This window comes from Sus scrofa, chromosome 13, assembly GCF_000003025.6.
Source record: "Sus scrofa isolate TJ Tabasco breed Duroc chromosome 13, Sscrofa11.1, whole genome shotgun sequence".
In the NCBI taxonomy this organism is placed as follows: Eukaryota; Metazoa; Chordata; class Mammalia; order Artiodactyla; family Suidae; genus Sus; species Sus scrofa.
In genome coordinates, this window is record NC_010455.5 from 109106915 (window position 1) to 109128691 (window position 21777).

Here is a 21777-nt window from a genome sequence, read left to right on the forward strand (position 1 = left end):
AAGTTTTATTGTTGGACCATATGGTAGTTCTATCTTTAATTTTGGGGAGAATGGCCAAGCTATTTTCCATAGCAGCTGCATCATTTTACATTCTCACTAACAGTGTATGTGGGTTCGAATTTTTCCACATAGTTACCAGCACTTGTTGTTAAATAACTTTTTAACTTTAAGATCCATGTAATGAAGTTGTACTTTGGACTATAGATCAATTTTTTTGATCCTGATAATCCCTAGTTCCAGGTTGTGATTTTTCTTGGGTAATATGTGTAAGCAGGAAAATGGACAACTCCGGAGTTCCCTTTGTGGCTCAGTGGTTAACGAATCCAACTAGTAACCATGAAGTTTCGGGTTTGATCCCCGGCCTTGCTCAGTGGGTTAAGGATCTGGTGTTGCCATGAGCTGTGGTGTAGCCCGCCAGCTACAGCTCTGATTAGAAGCCTAGCCTGGGAACCTCCATGTGCCGTGGGTGCGGCCCTCAAAAGCCAAAACAACAACAACAAATAGACAACTCTCCCACCAGTAAAACTAAATTACCAGGCTTATTGCCTCCAGGAAGGAGGGTAATATGTTAGGGAATACTTGTCAGACTGAACAAAGAGTAGAAAGCCCCTGCTGGTCCTGCTGGATGGTGGGAAGGGGAGGAAAAATAGAGGAAAGATGGAGAGGGAAAAATACCTGTTCAGACTTTTCCCTGCTCTGTGGGCAGGGGTGTGATAGGAGTGAGAGGGGTTATGGTATACTTAGCGGAAAAGGATATAAGCTATGGTGTGCTTATAAATGTTTAATAGACAGCTTTCTGGGAAACAAACAAATAAACCTGATTTTGCAGCATTTGCCAGTTTGCACGATGTAAATACTTCACCCATGGCCAATTTCAAGTTACCAATGTGAACTCACTGAACACGGAGTTGGGAAGAGATGTGAATAATATATCATTATACAGTATTTTTCCCATACAGATATAAGAGTTTTAATAACTTCAAAAGCATAGGTAACAGTTACACGAGGTAAAATAATTAGCTTTGACTATTTATTACCTTTTTGTTTCCAGCTGTTACCTGAGGCATATGGAAGTTCCAGCATTAGGGATTGAAGCCAAGCCGCAGCTTTGATCTACCTCATAGCTGTAGCAATGCTAGATCCTTAACCTGCTGTGCCACCTGTACCATCAAAATGTAAAATAAATGAATGCTAATGTCATTAATTGGGTTTAAGATTATAGGCAGGATATGTTCCTGCAATTTGTCCATAAAATGAATGGGGACGATGACATATATTCTGTGGTGCTAAGGGTGGAGGGGTGTATGGCTGTGACCAGGAGCTTGAACTGGAAATGGGGTAGCTCACAAGGCAGCATGGTGAGCAGGGTCCTAGGTAGAAGCCTGTACTTTGTTAGAAGAATGTGGTGAGAGGGAGACAGAATCACTTCATGTTCTCCTGAGTCTGCTATAGTGGAAGTTTTAGTTTCTTCATGGAAGTAAAGTGAATTTAAAAAGATAATGGCACTGGCTTTCTTCAAATTTAAATTTTAATAGTCGATTAGCTGTAATTTTTAAAATATTTTTTATTTTGAAAATGAAGTTTCCACAATAATGCAATTTGTTCCAAAAAATGAGCTCATTTTTCTGGCTTTTCTACAAAGGACAATTGAAACATTTAAGGCAAGATTCACTTATTTATCTCCATTTTAGAATGGAAAAAAGTAGCAGACTTCAGGTACTGGCTGAGGTTAACAAAATATGGGAAAGCTCCTTTTTTTTTTTTTTTTTCCTTTTGGTCATCTATGTAAGAATTTACATTACTATGGATATTTTATGGTAAGACACTTTTGTTTCTGACTTGCTTTATAAACCCATTTTTAAATTTAAAGGCACACAATAAAGCTTTATGCATTTATTAAAATATACACATTTTGGTAAATTTAGAATTTTCCCTTCACATCTTAATAAATCAATATATTGTCAACACTACAGTCATTTAAAAATAAAACACACTTCATAAAGTATCTGTGTATTATTTTTCTTCATGACACTACACACCCCATTGTACAGTGCACCAATGGGAATTAGAAACCACAAAACATACAAACTTCAACAAATACAACAAAGTTCATACCAAGAAAAGAAAAAAAAAAAAAAAGCAGAGAACACCACTAGAAGTTATCATCTGAAATAAGCAAGCTGTACTTTTCAAGGACTAAACAAAAATGACACAAGTTAGTAAAATTTACAAGCCGTTTTGTAACTTTGGATATGAATTAAACAGAAACATTTCTTTTCCACAGTGAGAAAAGCTAGAATGTGACTCCTTGTCATTAGATGGTGTAACTACATGGGATTAATATAGCTGCTCCTTAAAAGACCTGCAGCCCCTTCTATAAGCCAGACAGTTGAGGTATTTGTGCGCCATCATAGCATTAACAGTATCTTTGTTTTGGAAAAGGGGGTGTATGATTTCCAGGGTAGGTTCTAGCTTTTGGGAGCATGAGTGAGGGAGTGAGACAAAATACCGGCAACTGCCAAACTCAGTCAGTGGGAATGTCCAAGGAACAGCTTCTTTAATGCAACTTGAACAAATTCTTTCATAGTCTGTATTTTCTGGGGAAATTTACGTGACCCACAATTCCATTTAGCCAGTGCCACCAATGTCAATATCAGGTAAATGGGAGAGGGGAAAAAACACTGAGGGAGTCCCTAACGAAGAAAATCTAGGCTGCTCCTGTTTCCTCGTTCTAATATCAAGCCATTTTCTTTCCTTATTGTATCAAAATATACTAAATGTTCTCATAGAATAAGAAGTTACAGCTCCGGGCTTTCAGAAGATTTCAAGCCCAAAGCTGTCTTTGTGAACATCCCATGTGAATTTTGTAACACCATGAACGTAGCATACTGTTTAATGATTTTAAACATTATTTTAGTTTTACTACAGAATAGGTGTTCACTTTTGATGGGCTTCAAAACTTCCACTAATCCCTTTTGGGCTTTAAGTCCTTCAAAAAAAAAAAAAAGGAAAAAAGAAAGATAGAACTTTTTTTTTAGTGAAGTAGTTTTGGCAAAAGGCAAGTGCCTGAGTATTTCAGAACAACGTGTGAATTACTTCAGCCGGGTAAGAAGAGGAAAGCATTTTGGAAACGAAATTGCTCCTGAAGGGGAAAATTATCAGCCTTAGACAGTAAACGTAGACATAAGACTAACAATTTTGTACACGAAGGGGCTTCTTGTCATCCGTCACCTTTGGGTGGAGAACTACAAACTCCTTGGTGGAACAGCATCTGGGTTCCCGCTAAGGGTGGGTCCTGCGGGTTGGGATGCTTTTCCTGCGCTTGCGCGGTTGTTTGCGCCTTATTGGCTCTTTCATGGCGGCACCGCCACTGCAGAGCTGGTGGACCCTCTCTCTTTTAAGGACCCAGAGGGCTCCTGTGGACTACCAGGTGGTCAGTGTCAGGGGGGTGCATGCATACAGGAGAAACCGAGGCTCCGCGAAAATTTTGGAGAGAAAAACCCTCCTGGACAGGTGTTGTTCTAAACAGCATGAAAATGGAGGGCAGTCATGCGGCCCTTGTTGTGAATTCGGAGGGTGATTTTCGTTTGCTCCGCCCTCCCTGCCTGCATCAGAAGCTAAGGCAGTCTCCCGAGTGCTCCATGACCCGAGAGCTTAAATCCAGGATTGGCTTTTAACTGCAGCCCAGACTTGGTGAGTTGACCCCAGCACTGGCTTCAGACGTATTTCCTGATTGTTGCCATCTCTACCCAACACGACATTCTAATCTGAGTTACACAATTAGGACACCTGTGGCTGACCCTCGGTGGGCTTCCACAGACATCTCGGCCCTAGTGAAACAGGCTCCTCTAGTTTTTTAGGCCAGTCTCAAACACCTGTAGCTTCTCTTTATGATTGGTAGAAGAGGTAGCCCTTTGTAAGGTAGATTTCCGACTAGTGGGATGTGAAGGAGGTCAGGTTCATCAACCCTTTTCAGAATGAGAGAGATTTTTTTTGAAGGAGTTTGTGTTTTGTTTCTCCAATATTATGAGATTTCTATCCTGAACAATCCACAGATTGTAGAGCAAGATGGGTTGTTAAATTCGACAACGTTTTCTCCGTTTATTAAGCAAGCTCATCATGACCATTATGATGACATTTGATTAGCTAATAGTTTGTTGCTAAGAAGTAGAACTGGCTTCTTAGCCTAATTCTATCATTCCTTTCCTTTCACTTGTTTAAAGTGGCGTTGCACTGAAGTTGAGTAAAATCTAGAGCTGAGATTTTGACTGTTTAGATCAGATGGATATAAAACATTGTTAGGTTTGGTTATTTAAACTTGTTGAAAAATTTAAAGGGACTGTGAATAATTTTGTGTTGTTTGTGTGCCTCTTAAATGATTACACTTCCAGGTTAATGATGAAATCAGGACTCAAAGGAAGAATCGTACCGAGCTTTGATAAGGATATTTTTTCCCCTTTAGTGTGTTAAATCTACTTGGAGTGTGTGATTTATTAGCTCCTTGCCTAGGCAGTTGAAGCCACTGCTCCAGCTTCTTAAAGTCCAGCCTTTTCTGATTCATACTTTCATCATTTCTTCAATGCCTCCCCAGCCAAGGAGAACCAGCCAGCTCACTTCAACATTCACAGACAGCTATCTGTGCCTCAGCCCCAACCTGCCTTCTCAGCATTATTCCTACAGTTCTATATATAAACCATGTGCCCCTGTCAAACTAGCTTCTTGCTTTTCCTTGAGGGAGGCACAGTACAAATTACTAGTCGGGAGATAGCTATCAGCCACATTTACACCTCAGTCATGCTGATCCTCCACTTGATGAGCCTCTCCTTCATTTCTACTTGACAAAATTCACTCAATCCCAAGGCTCAACACAAAGGCTGCATTCTCTCTGATCTTTCTGGTGGAGGGAGGTCTTTTCCCTGTTTGGACTTCCACACACATTTAACTCCTTCATCTCACCTGTTACCTTCACTGTTCTTTATTTATATAGCTTATTCTCCCTGTTTTTGATGCCACTGCATATAATCAGCTCTTCACAAAAGAATTGTTGAATAAATAATATTTCACTTTCCTTTCATCCATCCATCCATCTATCCATCACATCTGATCATATATTTATTGAACATCCACTGTTTGCCAGGCACATATATTTAGTAGAATCTAGCTCTGAAGCTTATTCGTGTGTTTCAATGATGTATGCTATTGTAATTCTCTGCCCTTGGGGGGAAAGAATTATTCTTATGCAGAAATACTTGCTGTCATTACCAACAATCCCATTATTTTTTAAGTTGCCCACTCATTGGCAAATTTCGCAATACATATCAAGGTTCTTCATTTGTGCACTAAATACACTTCTAGCCTTGTCTTATCTTTTCTATTTCCATTTTTATTTGCCTCAGGTTCCTCATTTAATTTTTTATCTTATGTATATTTTACCAGCCACCTCAAATCCTCTTGAAATGAAGCAGAGTACTAAGAAAACACAATTAAAATCAAATAATTGGCTCCAAACCACAAATCCACATGATGAAATCTCACTGGAATAGCTCTTGCTATAGAGAATTCAATAAAATATAGGTCTTCCTTGGGCTTCCTTTAAGGGGCTAAGTTTCTGAGGTATTAATAGGGTGCTCTTTCTTTTAACATTGTCTCACAAATGTGGTCTTAAGAAAACTAATTTGGAAAAGCTAACATAATCACTCTAGTGATTAATAGTATTTGAAAACTGCATTGTGAAATCTGGGACTGTTTCACAGAGGCCAGGAAACATGTCTATCTTGAAAAACTTTTTCTGTCATATTTAGTAATTTTTTTAAAACCAAGGTCACTGGTGAGATGACTAATCAACTTTTGAGCAATAAAGATGGCAAAGCTTAGAAAATATAGAAATACTATTTGAGAGAAATGACTCCTGAAATGAGAGTGGTTAATAAAAAGGATCTTAAAATCAGTACCAACAAGATTTAGCAAAGCATGCATTCTCTCTTCTCATGCTGCAGGAACTGCATACATCAGCTACCAGACAATTGTTACCCTCATAGGTACACCTTACTAGTGAAAGGAATCTCTTTCATTCATGTTAAAATTTTGTTATTTTGCATTCATATTTCTCTTTGAAAACTTTTAATGAATATAGCCCATCCCATGTATATGGATCTATCTCAAATTTAACAGATTATATTTTAACTAGGCAGATTTGTTGAGTCCTAAGATCAGTTAAAAACTTTTTTTTTTCACAAAAATTACTGATAATTAATTTAATTCTCAAGGATATACTTCATAGACCAGGCACTGTATCTTTATGGTTAAGGTTGGGGAGAGAAAACACGACATTGCCAAGCATTACATTAAAATGACAGAATAACCTTAGGAAACCAGAGTTCTAAACAATTAATATAGAGGAATGAAAAAGAAGATCTGGAAAATAGTAATTATTTGAATTTAAATGGTATACATTGGCTATGGGTGGGATATGCAATTAATTAAAAAAAAACTAGTTTCAGTTGACTTTTTGTTTTTTTTTTAATGTATGCTGTGTTAAAATCCAGTGAATCAACCAAGAGGACTTGTCAGGTTTGGTTGTTTTATCTACATTTATCAGGCCCCAGTGCTGCTCAGTCCTTGGGCTATGAGCTTCCTTGGGCCAATGTTACATTTCTTTTTAATCTCATTACTTAGAACTTGGTACATTTTTGATCAGTGTTAGTTTCTTGAAAAAAATGGACTTCTGCCTCCTTTCTATAATCCTGAAGCATGCCAAGATGGCACAGACCTCAACCTTTAAGAAAGAATAGACTTAAGCATTAGTTGATGTTCTGGAAAATGTTTGGCATAACACTAGATTCAGGACACAGAGAGAGTAAAGAATTTGCTGTTTTGCCCCCCTTTCAGGAAATTCTCAGCTTGATCCAAATTGTGCCTTCACATACATGTGTACACATCTCCAAGCAGCGTTGGAATCCCTATAACACCAGACTAGAATGCATTGACCATGTGTTTTTTCTTGTTGCAAATTTTCTCTTCTGGCTTGTTTCTGAGAAAATACCTTTAAGAGGCCCTCTTATGGCCCAAATTTAGACCTGATCAAGTAGATTTTTCTTTGGGCTTCAGTGAAACTGCTCTGGGAAATAGCAGGAAAAATACAAGTCTAAAAGTGAGCTATTCCAGCAGAATAAGTTTCAGAGTGAAACGTGATCTCATGGAATTCAATTACCTAAGTTGCTGTGCTTCCGTATTTTTGTTTTCAGAGTAGCACCCACCAGTCAAGTGGCTGCATATCTCAAAAAACTACAAAATTTATAATTTTAGAAATCTGAAATAGAATTTGCAATGTGATCTCAGAGTGGCTGGGTCACTTCTCCTTGTAAAGATTTTTTTATCTGATCATAAAACAAACAGCCTACTTCTTCAAGGCATATTAGTGCCATGAAATCATGCTCCCACTTTGCCTCTTTCATCATATCAGCAGGAGCTTAGAGTCTAGTGTTAGAGAAGGCATGACAGACAGTTAATTTCTGCCAGTGCCCTTCTGGCCTTCACTGTAAGAGATGATTATTTAGTTTTTTTCTGGGCATTAAGTAGAGCTTTGATGGTGCTTCTTACCATTTTGTTGAGTTTGCATGACTTTTATGGTGCATCTGAAATCTTTGGGGTTATGGTCTCAGAGTCCCTGAACTTTGCTGCATCCTGAAGTTCTAGTTTGGAGACTCTGAGAACCTTGGCAAATAAAAAGAAGCATGCATCTCCATGAATTTGTTTTTGTGAAATTTCAGGACAAAATGTTGCTTGCTGAGGAAGTGCCAAGTGCCACCTGACCTCAGTGAGCAGCTCACAGCCCAGCATGCTGAGAACAGCGCTTTGCCCTGTGGTCTCAGGTGATTGAGATGCTGCCTTTCGCCCACCCCCACCTGCTTTGGCACCTCTCCCAGAGGAGCTGCAGCCTCAGTGCAGTTCAAGAATTTTACTCCCTGCTTCTTGGGCCTTAGTAAAAAGTGAAAAGATTCAACCGGCAAAGCAAACGCCTGGGAAACATTTGCTGCTACCAGCTTTGGTGGTTGCAGTTTAGAATTTCTTGTAGCTTTTTTTTTTTTCTTACAAGGGGACCATTTATGGGACCTGTGTGAAACCCTTTGACAGAACTGTCCTGAAGAGCAGAAGTGGCAAATGACACGCTGTGACTAGGGACTGACTTTGGGGGAGGCTGGAATTTTGAAATGAGAGCCAAAGAAGTTTCTACCTCCTAGCCCACAGGTTACATTACTGAAAGTAAATCATCAACATTTCTACACCTTTCTTGGGTGTTTGCTCTTACTCCGGAGAGTAATCTAACTCATCGTTTGCAATCAGGGCCTCTGAGTTCTGTTTGTGTTTGCTTTTGCTCTTCGCTTTGCTGCTGGTCCGGGTGTTTGCCTGCGCATCTGACATCTGCTGGTAATAGAAGCCTTTGTCTTCAGCCGGCCCGCCCCAGTTCTCCTGGCTCTCACCCTCAGTGGCATAGGAGAAACCCTCCTCCACTGAGAAGGGGTCATCCACGTCGTAGCGCTGGTACATGCTTTGGTGCAGGGCTTCTTCTCGGGCACTGATTTCCAGGGTGCTGTTCCAGATGCCATACCCAAAATAAATGAGCATACCTGCAGTGGGGGCGGGGGTGGGGGAAAGCACAAGTGAGTAGGCAGTTTCTTTGGAACCATAGGACAAGCAGGGAGATCACTCCCAATGGTGAAAGCAGAGCAGGTGGTTGGATGTGTTTTCCTTAGTCTACACAGTGTTTTGTAAAGACCCCAATTAGATGCCATTTAAAAGTTGAGAGGTCTTACATTAAGCAACATACATTTACAGCTTCTCCTAAAAACGTCAGAAGGTCTGACAACACTGTACCCACACTCCTGTATGGAGACTTTTGGCTGGAGGCGAGAATTGGCTGCCTATGTAGACAGGCTGTGGGCTGGTGAGGTCACCTTAGTCCCCACCTCCTCTTTGGATGTACAGGGTGCCACTATACTCATGAGGTGCCAGCCAGGAATTTACATTTTCTACCCTGGGTTAAATAGTTCCATGCCAACAGTATATTCCCACCTTTCTCGTAGCATTTTATTAGCTCCCACTTAGGGACTCTGTCTTTTATTTCACTACTTAGCAACATGCATATATTAGCCTATGATTTACTTTGCCGTTTTTCATTCACCAAAGACATACTACATTACTGCCACTCAGAGCTTTCACTCTTGGACTCTCAGAATGTCTATTGTGCCACCGTTATGGCCCTTAGAACATCAGTTGTGTGATAGTCTGTGTGCACAGGATGGTTCTGTTTTATAGACTCTGCAGAAATCTGGCACTTAATGAATGTTTGTTGAAGGAATGAATGAGAACTGATGAGCATGAAATATCCAGGGCAACCTCCTCATTTTTATATCATTCCAGGCAAAGGAAAGAAACCTGCCTTCCTAGTTAATATGTAGCATTAATATGGGCTAATGCTTCATTTCTATTAGAATTTTTAGGAAAAAATATATGAAGATAGTCTGAGAGCCTCCATATTTGACTTTGAAAAGCCCATGAAGGCTCAGGGCCTGGAACACTGAAAATCATAGCCTTTGAGGCCATGGGGCATGATGGTTAAGAGTGTGAGGCCTGGGTTCAAATCCTGCCTTCATCACTATTAGCTGATCAACCCTCAACCAGTTACAGAGTCCCTTGGTACCTCTGCTTCTATGAAGCCATGAGAGTATTGTCCCTATACAATGGGGTTGCTATGAGGAGGAAATGAGATAAGCAGTGGTTCTCAACCCTGGCTGCCCCTGGAGGGTCATGAGTTTTTGCACAACCCTGATACTGGAGATTCTGATTTAATTGGTCTGCAATGTGACCCAAGCATAGGTGTTTGTAGAACTTCACAGGTGATTCCAGTGGTCAGGTAAGGCTAAGAAACCCTGAGATCAAACACATTAAAGCTCCTGATGCGTATCTTCACTGCCAACTCCAGCCATTTTGTGGCCGGGCCACTGGGGGCCCCTCGGTTGTGCACCCTCCTTTCAGGCCCCAATACCCCCTTCTGGGTGGCACTAGTCTCTTTGATTTTGCTAACTCCGTGGGCATCTGCTGGGCTGTTTGCTTAGTATCACAAGGTGAAGCCCGTTTTCCGTTTTGGTGCTTGAGGTATCATGCTTCCTTTTGAATTTGAAGTGTGTCTTTTTAAGCTTGAATTTCTACCTCTTGGTCTCAAGTGGCTCACCCCCGCCCCTTCTCCCATTGAAATCAACTTTCCAGGAGCCAAAGTAAGCAGAGATTTATAGTCCTAATTGGTAATAAATCCTGGAGCTAATCATTTGCAGATGTAGCCATTCTCAAATAGCGACTTCATTTTTCTGAGCATGAATCTTTATTCTTTCTTGTCTGAGGGTGGCTGATGGCCATGGGGGATAGTTACTATCCTTGGGAAGAACAAGGCACCAAATTAAGGCCTCTTCTTAAAAGGCCAGCATGCAGCTTCTTAGAGAGTACCTCTGGTGGAAGCATGTTTGAAATCTCAGAATAAATTTCAGGGAACTGAGTTTATCATCAGGCACACACCTTCTTTTGCCCAGTTTTTCTTTCTTGCTATCTTTTCTCCTAGACATTCAGGCAGGTGCCAAGGCTTGCCTCCTCCTGCTTGGTTATATCTATCTATATCTATATCTAAAATATCAATTCTTTATCTCTGATCCCCTTCTCAGATTGTATTTATAAGCATGTTGTTTCCCTGCTAAACTTAATACTTTTTTTTTTCTTTCTTCCTTGCCCCTAGCTTCTCCCCTCTGTGCTACACATGTCATATCCTCATTCAAGCACTGGTTTGATATCTATTCTGACAGACTTTCCTCTGCCCCTACCAGGTATTGGGGTGTCAGGTAGATTAGTTTATGGGAACTCTCTGAGAGTCTTGGTGTGCTTCTTCATAGAATCATAATCGTGGATATTTAGAGCTGGAAAAGAGTCTATGTCATTAGTCTATTTGAATACCTTTATTTCACAGAAGAGGGAATAGAAACTGGAAAAGACTTAAGTCACTTGCCTGGGTCTGCGAGGGGCAGCACCAGCATTCTATGCGGATAGAGAGAAGGCTCTAGCTTATCCAACCCTTTATACCCCCATCCCTTGCTGGGTTATAGACCATGCATAGTGCAGTAAATATTCAGTAATAGGTCTTATTTGGGGAGTGGCCTGACCCAGAGGGAACATAAGTGTGTGTGTGTACACAGGCACCCGTGTGCACACACATAAATATATTTCTGTACACAAATGTGTTGACTGTGATTCCTTTGCAAAAGCAATCCATGGAAACCTGCCACATAAATATTTATGGGCCTTTTAATGTTTGCTCTGAGCCCCCTATAGTTTCACAGGTATGTACCTCTGTCTTCAAAAATACGTTTCAGATATGAGTGCTGTGAACCAAGAAGCCACTGCATGCATGCAGCCTGACAGCATGAATAGCTGGCTTGGGCAAACATGTTCTCCTAGGGCTTGGCATTCTGTCTGCCTTTATCTTTCTTGCTGGCCCTTGAGTTAATTCAGGAACAGTGGTATGAGGCAGAGAAGGATTGGAGAAAAGGGAAGATGGAGGTGGACAAAGAAACAGAGGGGAACAAATGAAGGGAGAGAGCGAGGGAGGAGAGAGAGGAGAGAAACATGTATTACCATCTGTCGCACATAAACAAGGGCTTTGTATTGGAGGAGTAAACAGAGCTGCTAAAAGCCTCCTGTGTAGAAGTGTTTTGTTTCTGCTCCTTTTTTCAGTTGGCTTAGAGAACTAAGCATGAAGTAGTTTCTGAAAAATCTGTAGGGATTCTGGGAATCCTGAATCATCTGGACTAAACTTCACCCAACACCTCTGGGCACCTAGGTCCTGCAGTGATGCATCCTTTATGTTGCACCTTTCCCTCAAAATGTTATACAAATGTTATCTTTTAGATGCCTCCTAACTTGTTTGAGTGTGTGTGTGTGTGTGTGTGTAGGTTATGTTATGTGTGTTTCACAGACGGGAAACTGGGGCACAAGACAAAACACAGGATTTTCCACAGGCACACAGTCAATGTTTAGTGTTTGGACTGTGGATGGTTCTGTGCCCCTCTGTGTCCTCCTAATCCAGCTGCTTTCACCTGTTTGTTTCCCCCACCTAGCCATGGTGGCTGCCAGGTATAGACTGATTGGAAACAATATTGCTTTACTTTACTTTTGAAGAATTTAAAACATGTAGGAGTGGAGACAATGGTAATAAAGAAGCCCGCATACTCATCATTAACCCCTTCCCTTCTGATACCCACCCCCTGCCTCTTTCTCTTTAGATTATTTTGAAAAAAAAAAAAAAAAAACCCGTTTCATCCTGTTTCATCTGTAAATGTTTTAGTAGGTATCTGTAAAATAAACTCCTTTAAAAGACTTAGTCCATTATCACATCTGTAAACTAATATCATTTGATATCCAGGAGCATTAAAATTTCCCTAATTATTATATATATGGGGATAAACTCTTCACTTTTCTAGGCTGCTTTTCTAGGCTATATACTTATTCCAGTGATGCTGTCATTGCGTGAAATAGCCTTTGTGTCCTGTTATTTAGGTTGTTGCTGAGATTGGCATCATACTTGCTTGTAAACCCTTACAGATGGCAAAGTTTTATCTTTTGAGAGTGGATTTGCTTTTGGCATAAGCCAGAAGTCATTTGGAACCAAGCCTCAAGAGTAAGATGGCTAATGGATAAATAATATGATTTATTCCATTTGGACTTATTTAATTCTCTTGTTCCATAAAAACTGAGATCTACTGCTTTGTAGCTTCACATCTGATATGTGAATAAATGAAAGGCAGATGAGATGTTAAAAATCAGAAGCACATCAGCTTTTGCACTACAGCAGGGTCTTGGAGGCCTCTCTGCTGGGCTGGAGTTAATTATTTAGTTCATGGATCACGGGGGAAGGGAATTTTTTAGTTGGTGGATGATGGGGGAAGGGGGGCTCAGGCAGCACCTAGTTAGTAGTAGGCACAGAAGTGTTTCAATATTTTAATAGCATCTATAGCTTTACTGGGTGCTCAGTAATGGAATGAGTCCCTTGAGAGGCTGTTAGCACCGATGGGAAGCATTCAAAGGGAGGCTCTGGCTTCTTTTCCAGACAAAAGTTCCCAGATGGGAACTAGACAAGATGAAGAATCATGCCTTTAGCAATTGAATGGACTTTCTTTATGTAATATAACACCTTGTGATTGGAAACCCCTTTATAACAAATGCCCTTTCTCATCCATCATCCCAGAGAAGTTAAGAACTAAGCAATATGTCAGTGATGGAAATGGTACTGGAGCTTTCATCTCTTGAATCTAAGTGGAGGGTTGCTCCCATACTATCCAGGGGCCTCCAGGGAGGGTTTGGGGATGCCTGGCTGCCTTCAGGATGCTGGGGCACCTCAGAATCAGCTGGGGAAACACCTACTTATTCCACTTGTGTTGGTCCATCCTAAGCATATTAAACAAATGACTCCCAACCCTACAAGTGAGAGGGGTAGAGGTAGGGCGAGAGGGTCCTCTGGATCATGTGGGAGAAATCCTAGAACAAAAACTCAACTCTGAGAAGAGAGTGGGTGACCTGGGACTAGAGAGATTTCCAAGTCTGTAGGAACAAGCTAAGGTTGTGAAGCAGGTGCCTGACCTCTGGAGTCCCCTAGGAGCTTCCTGTCTACTGCATGCAGCTCCATGCTCAGGGCTCTTGGGGCAGAGGAGGTGGGTCACCTGACCTCAGGCTGGGTGGAGCTGCCTCTTCCTGGGGTGCACTTTCCATCAGGAAGCCCTGCCCGCTGCAGATAACTAAGGTGCTTTGTTATGCCCAGACCGTTTTCATTTTTACTACTCTGGGATCAACTTTCCAAAACATACACTTGCTAATGCATACATGAAGACTGGATGGTAATGAGAAGGTGGCCTCACATCCAGCACAGTCCCCACCAACTCCCACTTTACTGATTATTTTTAAAATACCACCACAAGCCCTTTTGATTATAATAACAGTAAGGTTTGTTTAATATGGTGTGGCCAGGAAGAGCAGGCTCAGGATGAAATGGGGACCAGGGGAGCATCTCTCCTGGCCCTGCAGCTGATCTAACATCAAGTCATGTTCTTTAGGCCTCAGTTTCCCATTTGCAAAATGGAGCTGGGGACCCTTATTTTATTTGAGGAGTGCAATGGCTATGAGACAGAATGCAGTCTTGTTAAGGAATATTAAAATGCTCAGTAATCCAAGTCAGCAATTCCATCTCTAACTCAGCAGAAGCCCAAGGGAAATGTGTCCATGTGTTCACCAAAAACATGTACAAGAATGTTTGTAGCAGTCCTGCTTGTAACAACCCCAGACTGGAAGCATGCTCAATGTCCATGGACACTAGAACAGAGAAATCGATTGTGATATATCAACACAGTGGAACACTCGATGGCAAGGAGAACAAACAAACGGAAACTACAGGCACATGTGGATGAATCTCACAAATGTAAGGCTGAGGGAGAGAAGCCTATCACCTGCCCTTTCACTGTGGTGGCGGTGTCTGTTTTGGGTGCCCTGCACTGGTCCCCTCCGCCTTCATTCTCAACTGCCTCCTTCTCCTGAGGCCTTTCCCTGTGCAGCCCAGCACCTTTGCCAGCAGGCAGCCTCAGGTGTTGCAGGATTTATTTGCACCCTCTCTTCTTCTTGGAATCACCCTGGCCCTGTTGCCTCCTCATCCTGACCTCTGTGATTTTAGTTGCTCTTCTGGGCATGATTTGATGTTGAAGCTGTCAGTTGTTTTCTCATCTTTTCAAAGGAGAATTTCAAACTTATTTACAGGACATACCATCAGGAATTTATCTTGGTGCCCTCTCTGGTCCCAATTCATGGCCCCCTTCTCTCCTTCCTCTTCCCTTCATCACAGTGGCTGCTTTGGATTAGTTTCCAATAGGATTTCAGATGAGAGCTCAGGCAAAGGTGTATAGCATCTTCTCTTTGGGGGTATTTATGGTTTAGTATAGGATTTATGAGGGCCATTCCCAGATCACAAGTCCTATCTATTCTCTAAAGCTATAGATAAGAATTAAGTTTTCCTCAGAGGAACTGCAAAAATTCCAAATGAACACTTGACAGTCCCCAGAGTAAGGGTGCCTTTGACGTGATTAATTTACAATAAAGGTGCACAGGGACCAGTAGACCTGACAGATGCCTGGAAAATACCATCGAACAGTGTTCTCACTGGTTCCAGCTGGTTTCATATTCTCTGAGATACTGCCCAACCCCTTGAGGTATCTTTTACAAAACTGCATCATCTATGAGAAAAGGGAAATTAAGTCTGCTTTGTGCTCCTTTTGTTGGGATTTTTAAACATTTGCTGTTTTCTATTTCTCTTGTCTAAAGGGAAAGAAACAAGTGCTGGGTAATCTTGTGGGGACTGTACCTTGTTTCATGCTATGAATTGTGCTCTTCTGAAGGTCGAATGTAGCAAAACATTGTTTTAAAATGCTGTAATTAAGATTCATTTAGAGAAGGTTGGGCAAAAAAATGTGTCTAAGAAGATTATCAAGTTATGACTCAGCCTAACCATGTAAATATTTTAAAAAAGTGGCTGATGTTTCATAAGAAGCTCCATTTAGAAATCTCTCTACTGTTCTCCCCAGGAAACTTGTGTTATGAATTGAGAGATTAAGAAGAATAATGTGACATTTTTTTGAGGCTCAGAATTTAGAGATGGGATATTTATTCTGTAAGGCTATTAAAGATTTTATAAACCAATTTAGGGTTGTGGGATGGATATATTTTATATATGCAAAAATATGGAGCTTATAATTAAATTACCTGCCTTGCTTGCTAATATATTTTTTAAATGATTTTTATTTTTTTCCATCATAGCTGGTTTACAGTATGCTAATATCTTCTTTTCGTTAAATCAGTGGTTCTCAAATTTGAGCATGCATCAGAATTACCTGGAGGGCTTGGTAAATTGCCCTCAGAGGTTCTGATTCTGTCTGTTGGTCTGGGGTGGGGTCTGAAATTGGCATTTCAAACTAGTATCCACAAAATACTGATACTGCTGGTCTGGGACCACACTTTGAGAACCACTGTTCTAGATCATTGAAACCTGGCTATACTTTCAAATTACAAAAGGGAGCTTTAAAAATACTGCGTGCTTGGCCTTATGAGACCAACTGAATCAGAGCATCTCTTTGGGGGGGATCCTGGGCATAGAATTTTTCGGAAGTGACTCAGGTGATTCTGAGTGTATTCAGGGTTGCAAATCTTTGTTCTAGGTGAAGTTTACTCATGTACCAGCTTTCAAAGATCATGATACCAAAGCAGTTAGTGTCTAGCAGCTGTGTGCTTACTGAAGTACAGACTCAAGTGCCCTCTGTCTGGCCAGCCCAGGCTGCAGGGTGGCATCCTCCCATGCCAAGGAGTCTCAGTTTCTAGAGCCAGTGTGAAATTTGTGCTATCAGCAAGATTACAAAAGGCTCTCTGGGAGTTGTCTTCTGCCTGATAACTAGAAGGGCAACCTGAGTCAGAACAGGTTCACGTTGTACTTTAGCATGTGATAGCTAGTCTGGGGAACAATGAATCATTTTAGAGTTTTAAAAGGAAGTCAAGAAAGAAATAGTTCTTATTACTTTTCCTGACATTTTCAGCAACCAGATCAAGGTTAGAATTATCTGCAGTTTTACAGATGAGTAAACTGAGGCCCCAAGGAGTTAACTGAACTTTCCAAGGTCACAAGGAAGTGGCTATGATTTCAACTTGGTGCTGTCTGACTCCAAGGGCAATTGCCCCTGCCACCACCCTGCTTTTGCAAAACTCCTCTGGTGCTCCAGAAACATGGATATTATGTAGGACCAAGTACATAATTGGTGGGTTCCAGTGCAAAATGAAACCATGGACCCTCTTGTTAGAAAATTGTTAAGAATCGAAGAAGACAGCACCAGAGCATTAAACCAAGTGTGGGGCCCAGTGTGACTCCACAGATCATCTACCCATGAAGCCAGCTCTGATGTTATGTGTTAATCTGTACAGGCCACATATCAAACATTCTGAGCAAATAAAGTTGCTCAGAGGCACTCGGGTGGGGAGGTAGGAGCCCCAGATCTAAGCATGGAGATTTCTAAAGTATAGTAATAACTCTGTGAATAAGTTCCTATTACTCCTTTTGACTTCGAGCATGTTATTTAACTTCTTGGAGGTTCAGTTTACTTCCTATAAAATTGAGGGAGAAGTGGGGAAGTGGTGGACCATGTCAGTATTTCTCAAACTTTATATTTATTTAGATTTATATACTGTATTTTTAGTAGGGTGACTATGATCATGGACTCTGGACCCACACCACCAGTTCTAATTTGGCTTTGCAAATTCTAACTATCTGACCTCAGTCAAGTGCCTCAGTTTCCTTATCTGTAAAATGGAGGTGGTTGTGAGGATTAACTAAGTTAATATAAATAGAGCCCCTGGAATGATGACTGAAATGTGACAAATGTTGTATGTGTTAATTATTACTTTGAATCATATGGCACATGTATTAGTACTAATGTATTTCCTTAATTTGACTCACTTTTAAAATTTAAAAATAATCAGATTCATGTGAATAAGTGAAAGTAAATAATAACTATATAATATTAAATAATTCATTCATATACTTGCTAAAATCAGTCCAAATATTAGCAGTGGAATGGTCACTACACTCTGGGGAACATTGTATTAGATGTTGAAGGCTTCTTCTGGCTTGAATAACCCAGGAAAAAATGAGTAAATTCACGTGTATTTGCGTCTATGCCTTCATTCAATTGAGAAATACGTGACTCTAATATTTCTACTGACTTCAGTCATTTCTATTGATGGTAGCATTTGTTCATTGCTTAGCTTCTTGTTCCAGTAGAAAAATGTTTAAACAGAAAAGAGATATTTGTGAATAAATCACATAAATGCTTAGAATTTTTATAAGTCAGTGGGGTCCTCTCAAGAGATCCCTGAAGTCTAACAAAGGATGAGGCTTCGGGTAGTGAGAAATGGGTACACAGTGCTTCCAGGAAGGCAGAGGCTGGCCTCAGAGGTGAGGAATCTGCTGGGAGACATATGCCCTTTCCTTTGAGTACTGTTTTCCCCTGCTTCCCACTATCTGAATCCTGTCTTACAGGCCCAGTTCAGATGCTGCCTTCTCAAAGTCCTTTCCAGCTATTCTGATCGGAAGTTTCTTTTTTTCTCATCTGGAGTGCTTTATAATCATAGGGCGGTATTTATTAAGCACAGACTGTGTTCTGGGTACAGAAGGCACCAAGTTGAACCCATATCCCTGACCTGGAGGAGTGGATGGGCTACAACTCAGTGAGTCTCTATGATGCCTTCCCCATGTATCTGTCTTTCCCCTCCTTAAGATGGGGTTACTTATTCTTTACTTTCCTATTCCTTAAAGCACTCTAAGGATCCTTCTTAGCTAAGTATTTGTTGCCAGAGACCCCAGGGTTACCAAGTTGTATAGGAAATAGAAAAATAGTAACTTTAAAATTAGTTTTCACTTAAACATCCCTCTCAAGGTGTCATGAGCACCAATCACCAGCCATTTCATAAACATCAGTGACAGTCATAGAGGATAAATATTTAATGTGAATATAATATAAATTGGTCCTAAAGGAAAACTAGAAATCTTGGGAAAGATACAGGACATCCTGAAGCAATGAAAGTGAGTTTAGAGAGAGAAGTGGTACTTCACTCAAAGCTGTGGACATCAAGGACCTGACAGAGTCCTATTAGTTGTTGACAGAACAAGAGAAAATCAATGGGATGATGTGTGATGGGTACTTCCCAAGAGAATGATTGGAATATTAAAGGGTTAAGAAAGACCTTGGGAAAGAATGAAAAACTCTTGAATATTTTACAAAAGTCATTAAATAGTGAGGGCTGTTAAATTGTGTCATGATACACTTTTGTCTAAAAAATTGTGCCAAAAACCTATGCTTAATTTATACTTTGCTTCTTTAAAAATATGGCATGATTGCTATTTTAATTTTGTCAAATATAAGATAAATAAAATTTTTAATAATTTTTTAGTTTCATAATTTTTAGTTTTTAAGAATTCCACTCAACCTTTCCCACCCTTGCTTTTATATGTAATTTTTGTCATTTTAAAAATGTGGATTCATTTTAAATGGACTTTCTATGGTACTAATTATCCACAAGAACGTCCAGTAATAGTATTCAATGAAGTGAGGGACTGATCAGTATCATTCTTCAGAATCACCAACCAAGATCTTAACAGGCAGAATGGGCACAGTTGGCTCTTTTGACCCTAAAGCAGAAAGCAAGAATCCACAGAAACAACCAGCCAGATTTCTCTTGGATTGGGGATGCTGAGTCCAGCTAGGAAGTAGTTTTGGGATAATCCTGGACAAGGCCTTAATAAGGGACCTCCCAAGGCTCCAAAGGAAGTTGCTTACCCACAAAGCACCAGACCGCAAACCGGATCCAGGTGATGGTGGAGAGCTTTAGCATGAGATAGATGTTCACCAGCATGGCAAAGGCAGGCACAAAGGGGAGGCAGGGAGCCATATAGGGCAGCTTCTTGGGGTTCTCTGGCTGCTGTAGGATCACAAATACCAGGGCACTGATCAGCAGCACCATTAGAATGACCAGAAGGATGGCCCACCAGCTCTGCTCCGAAATGTAGTCGGAACCAAAGATAATGAAGGAGCAGAAGATGAACATGAGGATGAAGAGCAGGAGCACACAGATGGTCACCGTGTGCCCTGTAGCTGCTGTGGGCCGATCCATCTTGCCTGGAAGGCCCAGCCGGATCCTCATGGTGTAGTAACGGGGCCCAATCAGCTTCTTTAACTTGATGAGATAAATGTTTTCAGATTCATCAGCTTCTATGCCTGTGGTCATGTCCACGGTGCCATAGTTTGGGTGGTTGACATTGTAGGTTGACTTGTCTGATTTCCCTATGAGCATCTCATTGTCACCCAAGGATGGTAAGTTCTTGGCCCCACATGTGTTGGTGGCTGGGCCGGAAAACTCTTCCCCTTCACTCACAGGAGAACAAACTTCCTTTTCACAGTCAGCCAGAATCCCCTCCTTCTTCTTTGTGTGCTCCTCAGACAAGAACTTGACAAACCCATCAATGTCACTCTCTGGCTGGTATCGAAGGAGCAAGACGCAGACAGAGACTAAGGTGTAGGCAAGGAGGGTGCCGATGGACATCATCTCGATCAGGTCTCTCAGGCTGACTAATAGGGAGAGGAGAGCTGCCAGGAACCCTGACACGATGCAGGCCACCACTGGGGTCTCTGTGTAGGAGCTCACATGAGCCAGGAACCTGGAGGGAGGGGCAACAGAGGGTTAGTGGTGAGCTGCACTTGGTGATTGATTCAACCTGACTTAACACCTCCTGGTCCTGCTTCTCCAGTGTACTTCTGGATTCATTGCTTTAAATCCAGCTGCTGTTCCTACCCCAGGGCTTGATTCCTGGAATGTAATTTAAACAGAATTTACTTTAATTCCTTGGATTTGAAGCAGACTTCTTTATTATAAAGTTCCTACTTCATTATGTGGTGTGATGGGCTTACTGAATCTAGGAGGTTTTCAGAAATCTCAATTGAAGCCCAGACATTGCGTTGAGGAAGGCATAGTTGAAGAAGTCACACACCTGCTTGGGGGTCCTTCACACCTGTGTTACCCAAAGTGTGGTCCATGGATCAGCAGCACTGGCATCACCTTGGAGCTTGTAAGAAATACGAATTTTCAGGTTTCAGCCTGAGACCTACTATATCAGACTCTGTGGGAGTGGGACCCAACAAATTATGCTTTAAAAAAAAAAAAAACCCAGAAGACTTACGCCAAAGCTTGAGAAACACTTGCTCTATAACAAAAGTACAGAGACTTATTTGGCAAAATAACATAGTCATTAAGAACAAGTACTCATACATGAAGGCTAAATCTGGCCAGTTACTAACTGGAGAAGATAGAGAAGACCAGCAAGATGGTTGAATGGCAGGGGCTTCTCTTAAAAGTTTCTGAGGGCTTAGGTAACTTCCTGCCCTCCTCCTCTCTTCTCTTGGCACTCCCTCCTCCCTCCTCTTCGATTTCCCCCTGTATTTCCATGATTCACACAAGAGTCTAAACTGTGCTTGGAGCTCCAGTATCTTTCCTCTTGGTTTTCTTTGATAGCAGAAAGGCCTTTTGGATATATGAAGCTGTCATACTCCACCATGATCAACCTCTTCTTGATCTGTCCCACTTCCCCAGGATCACAGCTCTGACCTAGTGGTTACTTCAGGGGGTATGCAGAAGAACTGGTGCTGAAGATGACAGATGATGGTAGAGATAAAAGTTCCTGAGCTGGATCCCTCTGCATCCCTGAGAGATTCTTGGCAGTTTACTTCTTGTTCTGTGCACTTGAAGTATACCTTCTCTGTAAGGCCCTCACACAGTGGGCACTAGGAACCAAGAGATGGGGCTACATCCCATTTCTATCATGGGAAGATAGGCCACTTCATGGCCACCTTAGGGGGCTGGAAGTGTCAGTACATTGGTGTGGTTAAAAGTCTGGTTGTTGGGGTCAGATAGTCCTGGGTTCAAGTCCTAACCCCCTCACCCAGCAGCTGGGGGATTTGGGAGCAAGGTTTTGCTTTTATCTTTGTTTCTGTTTTTTTAACCTTTTTGAATATATTCATCTAGGGTACTTTTCTGTAAAATAGAGTTATTGTGACAAATAAATGGGATACTGTATATCTGGGGTACACAAATATTCAATAAGTG

General features: G+C 41.3%; 1 protein-coding gene across 2 annotated transcripts in view; it reads right to left on the reverse strand.

Moving 5' to 3' along the window:
- SLC7A14 (solute carrier family 7 member 14) overlaps positions 1547–21777 on the reverse strand; it is a 123252-nt gene continuing 103021 nt past the window's right edge. The window contains exons 8-9 of one of the 2 annotated variants that reach the window (XM_021068226.1): positions 19458–20335; positions 1547–8627 (exon numbers count right to left, since the gene is read on the reverse strand). In XM_021068226.1, coding sequence (XP_020923885.1) covers positions 8305–8627; positions 19458–20335 — 1201 coding nt within the window. In that variant the 3' untranslated portion in view covers positions 1547–8304. The remainder of the gene's footprint in view (positions 8628–19457; positions 20336–21777) is intronic. The other variant, NM_001243461.1, reaches the window with a different exon arrangement.